Genomic DNA, 17,308 nt, shown 5'->3' on the forward strand with positions numbered 1-17,308 from the left:
GCTAAGGGCGTCGTCTTGGTTGCTTGGCATATTTGCATACACTTTTTAAACGTTTGTTCACATGTCTAAGAATCCCTGTTGTTATCTTTGTGAAATACACCACTGTTTGGGTGATGCTATGGGTGTGGTCATGGTTGCTAAGGGTATTTGCCTACATTCTTTGAATGTTTACTCACTTGCCTACAAGATGATGTCATTATTTGACTAAAATGTACTCCCACTTGGTTGTTGCTAAGGACGTGGTCATGAATGCTAGGGCCAATTGTGTCAAAAAGTTGAAGGGATATTTGCACACATTTTATCCACGCTTAGGGTGACCTTTTTTTTCTTTTCTTTCTCATCTCCAATGGAATAGTCAGGTGGGGCGGGTGGGCAAAAGGAAAAAAAAGGGGGACAAGAAAAAAAAATCTGTATTTTTTCAGTTCTATTCTATGTCCTTTCTGTCCTGTCCTTTTTTTTTCTCTTCTCTTTCCTTTCTGTCTACAACTTTTTCTTTCTCTTCTCTTTATTGAATTCTTGTTACAGGTCTCTTTCCTTCATTTTAGCGAGGTTGACAAGTTCGTAGAACAACTTTGTAAGAAGATGAATACTTGTCATCCTGATGGGTGTATATCTGTAGCCATGAACTATTGCGCGATTTTATCAGGAGTACTAATACATTCGTCCTATTTATCAAAGTGGCATTGACATCGCTAACATTTTTTTCAAGTTATTCAATTTGAACTTTAGTATGTAACTTTTTGAAACACTTACATGATTGTCATCAGTATGCTAGATGAATTTTCATTTATATAAATCATTACTTCTGTGAAACATTTTTTCTTTAGTGTTGGGTTTTTTTTAGGAATGCAGTATGACTTACCAATTTTAAGCATAATTTTGACCAGATTTAAACTGAATGCCTCCCGTATGGGAATCACTAATTATGCAAATACTCATTATACTGAAAAAAACTATGATAACAGGCTTTGTTTTTTGGACAAGCGTGCTTTCTTAGGTTAATGTACATGTATGTGCCAAATTATACGGAATTTGAAGAGTGTATGATACTGCTTAATTACTGAATATCGTTCATTATTCAAAATACTCATTAAAGGTAAAAGTAGGAACAAACTAGGACAGGTGCGTATTATTATGGTTGATATATGTACCATATTATACGAAATTTGAAGCTTGCATTTTTAATATATATAACCTAGTTACCTAAAATCATTAATTATGCAAATTTGTTGTTAAAACTGACTGCAAGCTATATCAACATATTTTATAGGACATATCCGCTTTGTTATGGTTAACATATGTACTAAATTATATAGTATGCAGTCTTAAGATATAGCCTAATTACCGAAAATAATTACCGAAAATAATTTAATTATAAAATATAATTGTTCAGGCAATAATTTTTATGTATAAGTTTATAGAAATATGTGTTTCACCCAGTCTGGGTGTCTGACCGTATGTACGTACCGGAAAAAACGTAGCAGAAACACAGCCACTTGAAAAAATATAACAATGGACTCTTCGGATTAGGCAAGAACTACATGTAACCAATATGTGTGAACAGCCACTAATATGTTGATAAACTACCTGGGTCGGATTTACCAAATGCTCCTCCCAGATAAACAAACATATTCCATTGCACATGCGCAAACCTACTTCCGTAGCATGGGCACATAGCCTGGTTGCACCTTGGGCTTTAAGTAGTTTACACACACACACACACACACGCACACGCACACGCACACACACACACACACCGGGCGATGCCTATAGCACTACTGGACCTCAGTTCAGTTGTGCTAAAAAGGATTTTACGAACCCTAACCTAAGTTTTATCGTTTTTCAGACTAAAAATCTTTCATTCACTAAACCTCTGTACATTCTATCTGCATGCCATCTACTTTCCTGGGCTGTAGGGCTGAAGTCTGCAACCTGTTTCAAACAGACACCTGTTGCCGAGGATGTACAATGTGTAGAATTCTCAAGCATATTACATTGCTTGTCTGCTGTTGATGAGTTTTTGAAAAGTGGCTGTTCACTTCAGTATAGTGGGTTGATTTCGAATATGGCGTCCTCATTTAAATATTCAAAATTTTCAATAAATACAATTAAAATAAATATCAGAAAATAGAAAAGTACATGTACTGACTTGAAATTAACCAATCTGCGTAAGCTACCCTCTGCACATCTACATGTACATGCCAGATATCAAAGTAATCTGACAAGTAGTATTCGAGAAGAAGACAAAAACATCATTTTGACAAAAGTCGATAAAACCAGATCAAGTTGGCATTAACAAATCTGAAAAGTCTGCCCCAAGGAACTTGCAAACCAAATATCAAAGTATTCTGACTGTCGGAGAAGATGAAAATAAACAAGCAGCTCAGCTCCTGTAAGGATGTTTTCAGAGAATTGCCACAAGTTATGGTAGTGCAATGTATTAGATTGTATGAAATATAGTGGCAATAGCATTGTAGGACAACTTTATAATTGATTGAATATTTGCATACATTTTTTGAACATTTATTTATTTGTCTATTATTAATCCCTGTTGTTATCTTTCCAATATACCGTATTTCCTCACTTTAGCGCCCTTACACGGAAAAGCCTCCAGTACTGTGGTTCAGACAATGTCTATGTTTAGAATAGTTGCAGTAGACTGCTCACCCCACCCTCCCTCCTGACCATGTATTTGTTCATTAAGGAAGACTGGCAAGCCCACAATAATAGATAAATTGTTCACAGTAACAATCATGGGTACTTGAATGTGTTTTAGTACCTTACCCATTATCGTAAATAAAAGTCAATCAGATCAGTAGTAAAGGTAAAGACGTCAATTTTGGCACAGATAATGGATATAAACTATAATTTCAGTCTTCAAAATTTTGTGTCAATTCAAGCAATATGAACCCACTTTGCCAGCCACGGCAATTCCACACAATTATATGTTCAGACCCACAATCATTAACTTGAGAACTTGCAAGGTCAGATTGAAATATGTACGAATTTGGCACAGATTATGAATATAAACTAGAAATTTGTGTTGTTTCAAGCATTGGAACCCACCTTGCCACAGACACAACATAGCCATACTCATTAGCATAGATCATTCCTAAATGCCCAAGTTGAATAGAGAAATCGCAAGATGTCTACATCTTCACACATCATGCACATGGCTGGCCATGTGGTCAACTTCTGTTTACATTTGGGACGTAAGTAATGAGGGAATTCAGTAATTCATAACCCAAATTTCATAACATAAATGACGTTTTTCTTTCACATATTTACTACAAATTTGTTTTAAATAACTTAACAATTAATTGGATCAAATAGTATAATATAACTGATCCTAGATATCAAATTTAGATTAATTTGTTTCACAATAAATATGCTTAAATTCAGATGATGAATCCACAGCTCAAATTGTACGACCAGTGATTGCATAGCTAGCTCTAGGGATGATATATCCTGTGGAATGGTTCTGTGTCATCTCTCTTTGTCAAACAGAGATGCTGTCATGCGCACCAATGTCAATTTGATCTTCTTGTTATTCTCAGAATTTTTTGTGAAACAATTATGCTATTGTAAATTTTAAGGAGTTCACAATTGGAGAAGCATAAAATTTAATATGATGAACCATAACACACTAGCAAATCTTATCAATTTCGATGTGTGGCTACATTGCATTACATTCTGAAACTGTTATAATTTACTTCACTGTGACATGTCAGTCATTCAGAACATGTTATTTGTTTCATTTTTGTGCACTTAATTATTATGCTGTTTCCACACATCTAACACTCCTAGTTCCCACAGAACTATGATGTATCGTTAGAGATTTTTATCAATCTGTTTTGTTTTCATTTGCAACAAACAGTAAATATTAGACATTGTTTTAGTCTCAACAAAAATAAGAAATGCGGTTAACCGCCCATCCACCAATTGAGGGTGTTGGGAGGGTTAAATCCACCCAGGGCGCTAACCCGCGTCAGTACGGTAAGTGATCATTTGACTGTTGTTCTGGGAGTGGTCTAGTTGCTAGTCACATTTTTGAATGTTATTCAATTGTCTATTAAAACATATCATTATCTTTGCAATATACCGGCTTGTTTGGTTGTTGCTATGGGCGTGGTCCTGTTGCTAGGCACATTTACATACATTTCTTGAAAGTTTATTCAATTGTCTATTAATCACTGTTGTTATCTTTGCAATATATATAATCAATGGCTGTTGCTATGGGTGTGGACTTGTTGCTAGGTTCATTTGCATACATTTAAAACAAAATTGTTCACTTGTCTAAAAATCCGTTGCTATGGTTGTGGTCATGGTTGCTAAGATTTGCATATGTTTACTCACTTGCCTACCTGATGATGTTGTTATTTGGTTGTTGCTGGGGGCGTGGTCATTGTTGCTAGGGCCAAAATGTTTACCAGAAACTCTGCAGAATAACACTTCTAAGAACATTCCCACCAAATTTCAGGCCAATCTCCCCAGTAGTTTTAGAGTTCAACTTTTTTGTCTAAAATTTGGTTGTTGCTATGGATGTGGTCATAGTTACTAGGACGAAAAGGTTTTACAGAAAATCTGCAGAACCAAAGTTCAGGCCAATCTGCCCAGTAGTTTTGGAGTTCAACTTTTTGACCAAAAAATCATGTTTTTTGACCCAAAAATGGCTCTAAGTCGGCAAAATTCCATCATATCCCAAAGTAAATCGATGTGCATAAATATGTTTGTCATAGTTCATTATCCATTTAATAAGTTTGAAAGAAATTGGTCAATGAATGTCCAAGATATCACACAAAATGATGGACACACACACACGCACTCACACATGCACAGACAGACTGACGGAACCAATGTATAAGCCACCATCCCAGACTACGTCCGGCAGGGTCTAAAAAAGTTGAAGGACGGACGATGGACGACATCGTAGAATCAACCTAACCATTAACCCTATGAGCCCCACTGACCCTTTGATACAAATTATTACTTTCTCTCCATTGCTAATTTGCATATGAATACCTTAGAATCCCACAGCTTTCTTACTTTCACTGCTGATCTGACAGGTATCACACATCAAGGAGAAAATAACAAGGCAAATGTTTTTTTCACTATGAAATTAATGTTTTGTTCAAATCCATATCTTTTCTTGTCATTTTTTTTACAATAATTCTTCTTCAAAATACATTTATACACAGAATTATGTATACATTTACTGCAGGATGCTGCCATGATAATCTATAAAACATAGATTTCTACATAAATAAACACAACCATAAATGGTTTCAACAGGGTAACCCTTACTTGTTTTTTTCTTAAGATTAGAGCAATGCCTGCAACATCTTTTTTTCTCTTAGCATCAGGTTGCATGACCTCAGATGTATGTGCATGTAGATTTGCTGCACTCAAACTATTCTCAGTTGTAGGAGCATGAGGTTGGGGACCTCGCTTTCTTCTACTACTAAAACCTGCTATCAGTTGGCTTGATAGATCTAACCTGTAATCTACATGTCTGTATCGACGTCGAGGATCAGGTTTATGTGCTATCTCATACAAAATAAATGAATTCACAATCATACGCTGAAGAAAAAAGAAAAATAAATACTTCCAATACTTCATGTACTTATTGGACACAGAATAATATGATGCCATCTGATCACTTAAATCTACCCCACCCATGTATTTATTGTATTTAATTATGGAATTTGGTGTAAAGAACGTTTTCCCACCCCTAGTCATATTTCCTCCCCCTGATTGGCAATTTGTTGTTAACATTCGCACCTCCCGTTTGTCAAACCATTTGCAAGCAATGACCTTGCCACTTTGCATTGTAAAACAGTCCCCTTGTTTCATCTTCTGCTTCCCTTTAATCTCAGCAGGGAGACCTTTACTATTTTGACGAATCGTACCACAAACATAAACATCTTTATCTAACAAATCTAAAGCAAGTTGTACAGAATTAAAAAAGTTGTCATAATAAACATGATGAGATGAATTAAAATAACGCTCTGATAACTTGTATACAACTTGGTACCCTAAACCTTTCTCCGGGGTTTCTTTTTTCCCCATATACGGCAACATATCTAATGTGTACCCCGTCTTTGGGCAGGCAGCCGACCAAATCTTAAAACCCCACTTTACAGGTTTCCGTGGTTATATTGAATCATGTGCAACCTGCCTTTAAACTTGCACATGGCCTCATCAATACTGATTTCTCTGTATGGGTAGTAATGTTCAGGAAATGTCTTACGGATGAGATCAATCACTGCACGGACCTTGAATAAACGATCGCGGTTAGGATCAGTCGCGGCAGGTTCAGTACGAGAGTCGCTGATATGTTGATACTGACTGATCTTCATGAAGCGATTACGTGGCATAACTTTGGCAATCCCAGAAACATTCAGACGATCATCAGTCGACCAATAATCTCGAAATTCGGGTAGTTTGTGGATTCCCATCAGGATAATCATGCCAAAGCATGCGTGAAGTTCGTTACGATCAGTAGCGTACAACTGAGCATCGCGTCCCCGCTGATCTTGTTGGAACTCCGCGTACTTGTTTGTTTCATGTACCAACAAATCAACAAAGTCATCAGTAAAAAAAAGTTCAAAAAAATCAACTGGTTGGCAGGAAAAATCAAGAGTGTGGGTTGGTCCAGTAAGTTCATCATCAAAGTCTGGAATCCTAATTTGTTCGATTTCGTTAGTCCACTGGATATCCGTTGCTAACGGCGAGTCATCGTCATTATTGTCGCGGTCAAGATCACCCAATTCACCTGCAAGTAGACGGATTAGCTCACCCCGGGTCGATGTCACTGCCATCGTCGTGGTTTCCGCCTTCCAACTCATGTCTGAGAGTAGCTTCGTTAATTTCTTCGAGGGTAAAACCTTCAAATTCCGTATCTGAATCAGGCTCATTAAAGATATTCCACAAAATTTCATTAGGACTGACTGGTGGAACGTTGACACGATCATCATTTTGACTTTGAGTTTGACAGCTGTCACCACTAGCTCCAACTTCCGTATTATTTCCAATGTTTACACTCATTATTTCACTTCAGAGAAGCCGACAGGAGATTAGTTAAACAAAAGGGTTAAAGTTTAACTCAAAACTATTTAAATGCACTTTGCATATCAACGGGTGAACTTTGGTCGACCTGTGAACCTATTTGTATATGAACACAGCAAATGGCAATGGTGACGCAATACACAGGCTTGCCCGTGAAAATGATTTCCCGCTCAAAAAACTTCATCTGATTGGTTCAGTGATACGTTTTATGTTGCTAGGCAACTTAATGTTCTCGTCATCAAAAAAAGTGCACAAATAAAGTCATGGGTATAGTATAATCGATGGTTTTAATGACGTATTACATAAGAGGCCGTTTGAATCCTAAACTGGATTTCACTCGTTGAGGGCGCTAGGCCGTCTCAGGCCGATACGGGATCTCAGTGGGTGGGAAATGGAGGCCGTTTCATTCCGAATTGAGTGTCAAAGGGTTAAGCTCCACTCAGCTGTCGTTGACAGCAGAGCCAAAAAAAGTTCTGGAGCTTAAACTAGGGTTGGCCGGGTTATCGAAAACACACTGGTTTTTATAAATTTGGCCAAAAATAGAAAAGCTGTAAATGTAAATATCATGTTTTGCAAGTTACTTGTTTGTTGCATGGTGTGGACTGAAAGTGCTAGTGGTGTCACACTTGTAATACTAGTAATTGTTATAATACACGTACACATGCAATCAGTATGAATTTTAAAATGGACAGACTAATTTGTAATGATTTAAAGAGTGATGCTGACACACACACACACACACACACACAACAACAACAACAACAACAACAACAACAATTTTCACATGGAACCAAAATGTGACTCAGATGAACCATGTTGTAAGGCCTGTGTTCTTCTATTGGGTATCACACTTCCCAAATAGTTATTTAACAGAAATTCTCGCTCGATCTTGATGTTAAAATGATCGTTCACAACATATCCTTCGCAGTAATTCTGGCAGTCACCCTCATGAGGGGTTTTAGCAGGGCGCGGCACCCTGGTATCGATGGCCAGCTTTAATGTTTTGTGCCCAGCTTCAAATGTTGTGACACCGTTGTGCCATGTGCGATAATATGTTTCCCCTCCACTGTCTATGACCACTTAAAATACATGTAGCAAACGTGATGCTATAGACTTTCGACTTGTATTCTTCAACGGCGTCAAAAAAGTATAACAGACTCATATACCTTTTGATAAAGTGGGAATGCTGTGTCTGATCATTAGTTTTTTGTTCAAATTTACTCTGAAAACAATTTTAGGTTAATAGTTGGCCATCGTATATCGCGAAGATTGATCAGGGCATGGCATACAAAATTCCTACAGCACCTGTCGAACACTTCGTGCCAAGATTTTGTATTTTACCTACTGCACCTGTCGAACACTTCGTGCCAAGATTTTGTATTTTACCTACAGCACCTGTCGAACGCTAGGTGCAAAGATTTTGTATTTTACCTACAGCACCTGTTGAACACTTCATGCCAAGATTTTGTATTTTACCTACAGCACCTGTCGAACAATTTGTGCCAAGATTTTGTATTTTACCTACAGCACCTGTCAAACACTATTAAAGTGCCAAAATTTTGTCAGAATCATTCATTGATCTACCCCGGTATTTCAGTAAGTACATGTACCACATATATCTATTTAAATCTGTGCTTGCTTAACACATGATGTACAAGCTTGCATTACATCAAGATTCATTGTAGATTACATGGTTATGCTTACCAAATAGTTTGTTGTGTCTAATTGTACTTACAAAGAACTGGTACTAGGAATGTGTCCTTATGTTACATTTCGGTTTTATTTCATTTATCACTAACAGGTTAACTTTTGACACACATGATGAGAGTGATGACATAGAAGAGTCTGGTGAAGAAGATTCAGACTATGAACCAAGCTTCAATATAACTATGCTGCGAGTATATGTAAATCATTGTATGAAATTTATTTTTGAAATGATATTGACAGTGTACATGTACATACATTGATGTGGTGAAGTAGTGTGAATGTATGTGTTAGTGTAAAAGGGCGATTCACACAATATTGATGACAATGTACATGTACATACATTGATGTGGTGGAGGAGTGTGAATGTATGTGTTAGTGTTAAAAGGGTGATTCACACAGGGATGTAGGGATGATGGACATATAGAGCCAGGTGATGAAGATACTGATATTGACAGTGACAGTGACAATGAAGATGAGGTGTTGACAATAATAACACAAATCAAGTTCAAGGAATTCAATGTGTTCATAGTGATGAGGACAAAGATTCCTTGCTCAGTGATACTATATGATATAGTATAGTCCTTGTGTTTAGACTGTGATCACATGCTTGAATTCATCCCCACTAACGTTGATATAATCATGTGTTTAGACTGTGATCACATGCTTGAATTCATCCCCACCAACGTTGATATAATCATTGTGTTTAGGTTGTGATCACATGCTTGAATTCATCCCCACTAACGTTGATATAATCATTGTGTTTAGGTTGTGATCACATGCTTGAATTCATCCCTACTGACGTTGATATAATCATGTGTTTAGGTTGTGATCACATGCTTGAATTCATCCCCACTAACGTTGATATAATCATGTGTTTAGGTTGTGATCACATGCTTGAATTCATCCCCACTAACGTTGATATAATCATTGTGTTTAGGTTGTGATCACATGCTTGAATTCATCCCCACTAACGTTGATATAATCATGTGTTTAGGTTGTGATCACATGCTTGAATTCATCCCCACCAACGTTGATATAATCATGTGTTTAGGTAGTGATCACATGCTTGAATTCATCCCCACTAACGTTGATATAATCGTTGTGTTTAGGTTGTGATCACATGCTTGAATTCATCCCTACTGACGTTGATATAATCATGTGTTTAGGTTGTGATCACATGCTTGAATTCATCCCCACTAACGTTGATATAATCATGTGTTTAGGTTGTGATCACATGCTTGAATTCATCCCCACTAACGTTGATATAATCATTGTGTTTAGGTTGTGATCACATGCTTGAATTCATCCCTACTGACGTTGATATAATCATGTGTTTAGGTTGTGATCACATGCTTGAATTCATCCCCACTAACGTTGATATAATCATGTGTTTAGGTTGTGATCACATGCTTGAATTCATCCCCACTAACGTTGATATAATCATGTGTTTAGGTTGTGATCACATGCTTGAATTCATCCAAAAATTGTAAAATGTGTTTAGCATGATTACTGTAACACACATTTGTAGGAAAGTATTGAATAATCATGTGTACTAGCCATGATTACTAGTTAAATCTTTGATGCTGTTTTCAAATTATTGACTGTGTAAATTTCAATCAATGAAATTAGTAGACCATTACTGCATGCTCCATAACCAACCAAACAAAGAAATAAAATTAAATTTCATTGTATGTTTTCTGTGTACCATGTACCAATAAGTACAGGCAAAATGATGTAGGCTTGGTGTTTCACTCATGTGACATAACTGTTAATGCACACCCTCAGACAACTTGTAATGCAAAAGAAATAATTAGTTAAATTACATATTACATTACGAATGCATGTACATATGTATATTGAACCACTGATCTTCTATCAGCGTACTGTGGGGTTTGTTAGCTGGCTGGCTGGCTGTAAATATTGTATGCTTTACTTTTTACATAGAATTTGCAGGCAACATATGGGTTTGTTATTCTGTCTACATAAAATATAGTACTACTGTCAATATTGTACATGCATTCGTATAGGGACGTGTGTTTAGAATAGGGAATCCATCAGTAGAAAAAGTTTTTCGCTAACTCCTCCCACAATCGGTGGAATCAATCAATGAAATTTTCCCTGTTGTTCCTCCAACCAATTCTTCCCAGAACGCACGCTATATGAATACGTATTTTCGATTTTTAGTAGTAGAAATCTACTGATTTTTACCATCAGGATTGTCGATCTTACTTGCCGCCATGTTGAATACGCAATGGACGGTGGGAAAATCAGGACTTTGTGCTCGTCACAATATAGACTTTGCTTGTAACTAAACGACTTGTACCAGGTACTATGTAGAATTTTCCCGCAACTTTTATATTTGTACTTGTTACTTTATCGATCGTGCTCTAGACTAATATTTGTTACCTACCCCTGAAGTTGTGTGTCAGGACTTATTGTGCTGCTGTATCATCAGCATACATACATAGTATACATATCAGTTTTCTCAGAGACGAGAGGAAGGTCATTAATAAACAGTAAAAACAACAGAGGTCCTAAAATAGATCCCTGAGGCACACCTACATTAACTGGGTAAGACTCACAGGGTATACCATTGAACAAGACTAACTGAGATCTAATACTGAGATAAGATTCAAAGAATCCCATCGTTGTCTCAGTACAGCCATAAACTTTCAATTTCTGAAGCATAATGTTGTGATTTAGGAGATCAAATGCTTTCCTGAAATCAACCAGTAAAACACCAATTAGGTTACCTCCATCAATTACATGGTACCATTTGGCTGTTGCTATGGGCGTGGTCTTGTTGCTAGATATATTTGCATACATTTTTTAATGTTATTGTTCACTTGTGTATGAATTCCTGATATTATCTTTTCAATATACACGATCATTTGGCTGTTGCTACAATGTATGGGTGTGGTCTTGTTGCTAGGCAAATTTACATACATTTATTGAATGTTTATTCAATTGACTATTAATCCCTGTTGCTATCTTTGTGAAATACACAACCGTTTGGCTGTTGCTATGGGTGTGGTCATGGTTGCTAGGGATATTTGCATACTTTTTTGAAAGTTTATTCACTTGCCTAACAGATGATGTTGTTATCCCAACATTACATTTCAGCCCAATCTGCTCGATACTTTTGGAATTATTGATTTTTGACCCAAAAAGACACATTTTAGCCCTAACTTTGCATATCACTGATCTTCATGTTATGAACAAATCTTAATCTAAACACCATTAAAAATGTTCAGACCAATCTGCCCAGTATTCTTTAAGATTTTGACCAAAAATCATGTTTTTTGTCCCAAGTCACACGCAGGTGGTAAGATCATTTTGATTTGAACAATTTCCAAACTAGACAAACAAGGTAATACACCCACCAAACATTGGTCCAGTGGTTTTTTACTTGAAGTTGTTTACACACACATGTCCACACACCACACACCACACACACAGACAGAGAGACAGAGTCACTTTGAAATGCCTATAGCACTACTGAACCTAAGAAGTTTAGTTGTGTTAATAAAACCATTCCTAAATAAGATACTAACCTTTATTGACATCAAGTGCATAGGATTGATTGACATCAGTAGCATCACTGAAAACTTTGCCAGCTAACGATACCTGAATGGAGTTGGTAGATGGAATCCTTGCACGATGACTCTGTGCCAAAAATCCATTGTACACACCATTGACATAGACAGTATTACCGTACACTACTGTTGATAAATAACCATTCCCAACAGATGCCATGTATCTGTTGTTACTTGGTAACCTAGCAACAACAACATATTGAAAATGTCAAGTTGAAGGGGTATATGCAAACTGTATACATTTTGGGTGTGTTTACCTTCCATAAGGAAGGTTATACGTTGTATATTGGGGATGAAAAGTCTGTGTGTGTCTGTCTGTTTGTCTGTGTGTCTGAATCACCATTTTCTCAAAAATGGCTGGCTCAAATCAAACAAAATTTGATGCATGTATTCCGTAGGGTAATGGCAAGAACTGATTAGGTTTTGGTAAATATTCCATGAATATTACTGAGCAATTTATGTAATTAATGGATTTTAGAAATTATATCTTAAGAATGCACACTTCAAATTCAATATAATTTGGTACATACATTTGTGATACCAAAGTGCATCAGTCCTAAAAATATTAATGATATAGCTTTCATTTTTTAATAATTTATTTGCAAATTTTTGGTAATTACATCTTGCAAAAAAAAAGGGAATTGTTATGGTCACATTTTGAGTAAAGTGGTGTGACGACGCAAACATTTTTTTTCTAATTCTCAACAAACATAACTCAATCTACTACTCATGGCAGTTACTCTTCTTTAAAATTAGTAAGTTACAGCAAGTGTGTATGCTGGGCAGATGTTATTTGCTTTCTTTTTATTTAGTACGTTACAGCAAGTGTGTATGCTGGGCAGATGTTATTTGCTTGTTCATGATTGGTTGTCTTTACTGAAATAGCAATTAATGTAGGGAGGGTTATTTGTGTGTTTTCCCTTGGATCTGCAGTGCATTGGATGGATGGACAAAAAAAAGATATGGGGTATTAAGTGACCAGAAACAATTTCTTTTGGCCTTAAAAACTCTTTCTATGGTGAGACCTATGTAGCAGGGCATGCCTTTTGAGGCGAGCGATCGCTCCGCTCGCCTACCGCTCGCGCAAACTAAAATCCACGAGAGCGATTTTCCACTCGCCTGGGCCCCAACGAACCTGTACAACAGGCTGATGTTATTTTATATAATTTTTCAGTATGTGGTTACCATAAAAATCAACGTTTGTTCGGTAAAATTACGTGGTGGGAGCGTGGCACACTTCCGTATTCATAATCGTCGATCTCCAGCTGAAGTCAGCGCTGTGACCTATATATGTATCTGAAATTTGCATTGCACTACCCTTATATGGGAAAAATAGTGACGTATTCGAAGCGGGACATGCATGATGTCATGGCATATCATGAATATTGATCAGCTCAGTATGCGTGGAGATTTCAACTTTCGCATCATTGCAAAATTGCGCAATTACGATTGATACGTTGACTGTTTGTAGTTCTCGTTTTCAGCAATCCATTGATGAGTTTTTAGTTTTAAATTCCGATCGGCCTAGTTTTGTTAGAACAGGGTTTTTGGAGACCATCCGGCATCCTACGTGAATGTCTCCTCCGGAACATGAACAACAACTGCGATGTATATAGTCGCTACACAAAGTACATGCCCAGAGTTCCAACAATAGCTTGGCGATGTTTTGGAGGGCATTGAAAGAATGACAATAAAATAAGATCGATTATTTTTCCCATCTTATCTTATTATTCTCGTGCAGTTTTCAGAGAAATTCCAGGTTTTTATTTCATAATCTCCAACACGCAGTTTCATCGTTTTTGTCAGATGATCTATTCATCTGCCGACCACGTCTGTTTTACCTCCATGACTTTGTCGACTGCTGTCTGTAACATATAAAATATTTGCTCGAATTTTCGCCTTGTTGTGATTTCTAAAACAAAGTAGGTCTGCTGCTCAGACGTGAACGGATCTCGCTACTTTAGTCGGCGACACTGGTCATCGGATCCGTGTGCAGGTACTAGGTGGGGTTACGTGTTTTATTGTCTCGATCGAGTGAATGGTTACAAATTAGCAAGCAATTTAACGTCAACGTCAAAGCTCAACATCAGGAGGCATTTGTCATCTGGGGTACGTTAGTTTTTGTCAATTCATTATAGTTTTGAACAATCTCAAGTTTGAATTAGCTGCATTTTAAGCGAAATAGAAGTGGTGGTTTCTTCAATGCCCTCCAAAACATGTACTTTGTAGCGACTATAAATTGTTTCTCCGGAGATATTCAGGTAGGATGTTTATATAAAAACGTTCTCAGAAAACAAGACCAGTTAGAATTTGAAATTAAAAACATATTTTTGTATTGTACTACTTGTAGTCACAACAAAAAACTTAATATTTTTTCATGATTTTGATGTGCACAGACTTAACAAAATTGTTGCAATAATAATTGTTGTACAAATAACCAAACGAACTGTTACTTATAAATATATTTTTGCATACATTTTTTAAATGTGTGTTTTTTTTATTCCATTTTATTTATTCGGAGCCAACTGGCCATTTGAAAATACAAATAGAAATGAAAATTAAATTTTTTTCTTCACTGGCCTGACTATTTTCAGGAGAGGTATTAAATCACTCGCCTACCACTCGCCTGGATCGTTTCAGGAGAGTGATTTTTAGCTCTCCTGCCATTTTCAAAAGACATGCCCTGATGTAGTGAGGTAGGTCTTGCCTAATCCAAAGAGTAGCTTGTGGTCCCTTGTTATATTTTTTCCAAGTGACAGTGTTTATGCTGCTTTATTTCCAGTGCATACATAGTCAGACACCTAGTCTGGGTGAAACACATATTTGTTTCTAAAGATGTCAAAAATTATGGCATGAGAAAATTATATTTTGAGGGACCTGTTCCAATACATGTACCATGCCAACACTGTTAGTTTTACACAGTGACAATTTGTAATTGAAATTGTAAACTGATATTCTTGGGTACAAACTAACTTACACTGTACATGTATCATTTGTACAAGGTATTAGATGTACAGTTGCACACATACACTAGCATCGGCATTTAGTTGCAATTGTTATGTAAATTTGAAAACACCAAGATCGTTAGATGACAAAATATTTCATTGTGGGTTACAGATTACATGTAGGTAGTGTTTTGACAACATAATCTGGAAAACTTCAAAATTAAGTCGCAAACGCAGAGGGACTGTCATTGACGAAGTACCATACGGACCAGAGCGGACTACGCTTTGCAGTTCCATTCTTACCGTACACTAGGTAGCTAGTTACGTGCAATCTCCGATTTGGTAGAAATGTCATTGAAGTTCTCCTTATTTTCCTTCTGTGTTCTTTGAAAGTAGTGGTTATGGCTGTTTTATGATTTATTAAACTTTTATTTCCAAATCCAATGTCTCATCTCAGAAAACAGTCAGTAAAATCACATGCATGTGCTTCTCCGAGTTATCCCAAATGTGTGTATGAGTACCACCTGAGCTATTTCAAAACAAACACAAGCATGCATACCTATGTCATGGTGGTGAGTACCGAGTCTTGTTTGGTTTCCGCTCTGTCTCCATATGTTTGTGTACAATGTCAGTTGATGTCATTTATGTGATGAGGAGTATTGTCGGATAGTGCCAAAACATGTAGAAATGATTTTTGAGAAAGACTTTGATATGATTTCTCAACTCTCAAATTCGAATGAAACAAACATTTTCTGATGCCTACATGTACATGGACTGCACTTGTAGTCTAGTTAGTTTGCGTTACATTCATCTCAACAACATGCTCACAGCTAGCGACCGTAGGGATCATTCGACAGTTATAGGAACTACAAATGTAGACTAGGCAGTGATGTAGAAATAATTTGGAATAGATAATCATGAAACTGATTTAGGCAATCACAGCTGCTCCCATGGTTTCGAGCTTTTTTGAACTGCTTCAAAGTGCTTTTTATGGCTTTTAGTATAATTGTTGACTTCCATCTTAGATCACTAAAATAGCAACTTGAAGATGAAAATTTGAAAACTATCATGAAACACTATGACTATGGAGTTATGTCTTATAATAAATTTAAGTATATATTGTATTTGATGTGAATGGGATGTATTTGAATGACTTTGTTGTCTGACTTTGTTTCATAGATAGCATGACTATAATTCTAATTTCCTGTAAAGCAAACCAGTTAAAATATCCTGGAAAGTTTTTGTGAGATCATTGTTTGTGTCCCTCACCATATTCCTCTCATTGATTTCTTTCTGATAGAAAGATATTCTTTGCAGTATTTCTATATTTATAGCTGTTTTATGTTGTACTGTTTCTACATACATGTAATCAAGGATTGCAGACATTCTGAATGGGACAAACATCTAGTCTCACATTTCATGTTTTGGATTATTTTATTTAAAAGATTTGCAATGACTTTTACGCAAGGAAAATGTATATTTCCACAAACCACCATAATTATGTATTTTTGTCAAATAAAGTATCCATTCATGGGAAAACTTGGCCTCAGATCTATGTGAACAACACAGACAGTTGTCCTTGAAATCTGAGGATCATTACAGAAATAATACTTGCCAACCTTAGATTTATTTACGAATTACATCACTGTGCAATGTCACTTATCAAATGTCGCACTAAATGTTTCCAAAATGTGTTGCTTCCCATCAGAAAATTTAACTGAATTGTGATTTCTACTGAAATGAATTTCTGTATAAGACTAATATCCACCTCTTAGCTTACTTTTGATGTCCCTCTGATTCCCTTGATATTGCCAAGTTTGATAAATTTGTGCTCTCTGCACCCTGTGGTCTGTCCCTTAGTGGTCACATGACCCTGACTAGCCAATACCCAGTACCCCTTGGTCCTAAAAGCAATCAAAGGTTAAAGAACTGGAGACTGTGGGAAGGAGGGTGGGAGCGCAAAAGGTGGGTATTAGTCTTATGCAGAAATTC

The 17,308-nt window shown here is 36.6% G+C and overlaps 1 protein-coding gene across 1 annotated transcript in view; it reads right to left on the reverse strand.

Moving 5' to 3' along the window:
* The window catches only part of LOC144453895 (protein-glucosylgalactosylhydroxylysine glucosidase-like), a 106,830-nt gene that overhangs the window by 81,718 nt on the left and 7,804 nt on the right, over positions 1–17,308 (reverse strand). The window contains exon 3 of the mRNA XM_078145246.1: positions 12,330–12,553. Coding sequence (XP_078001372.1) covers positions 12,330–12,553 — 224 coding nt within the window. The remainder of the gene's footprint in view (positions 1–12,329; positions 12,554–17,308) is intronic.

The sequence above is a fragment of the Glandiceps talaboti genome, chromosome 1 (assembly GCF_964340395.1).
Source record: "Glandiceps talaboti chromosome 1, keGlaTala1.1, whole genome shotgun sequence".
Classification (NCBI taxonomy): domain Eukaryota; kingdom Metazoa; phylum Hemichordata; class Enteropneusta; family Spengelidae; genus Glandiceps; species Glandiceps talaboti.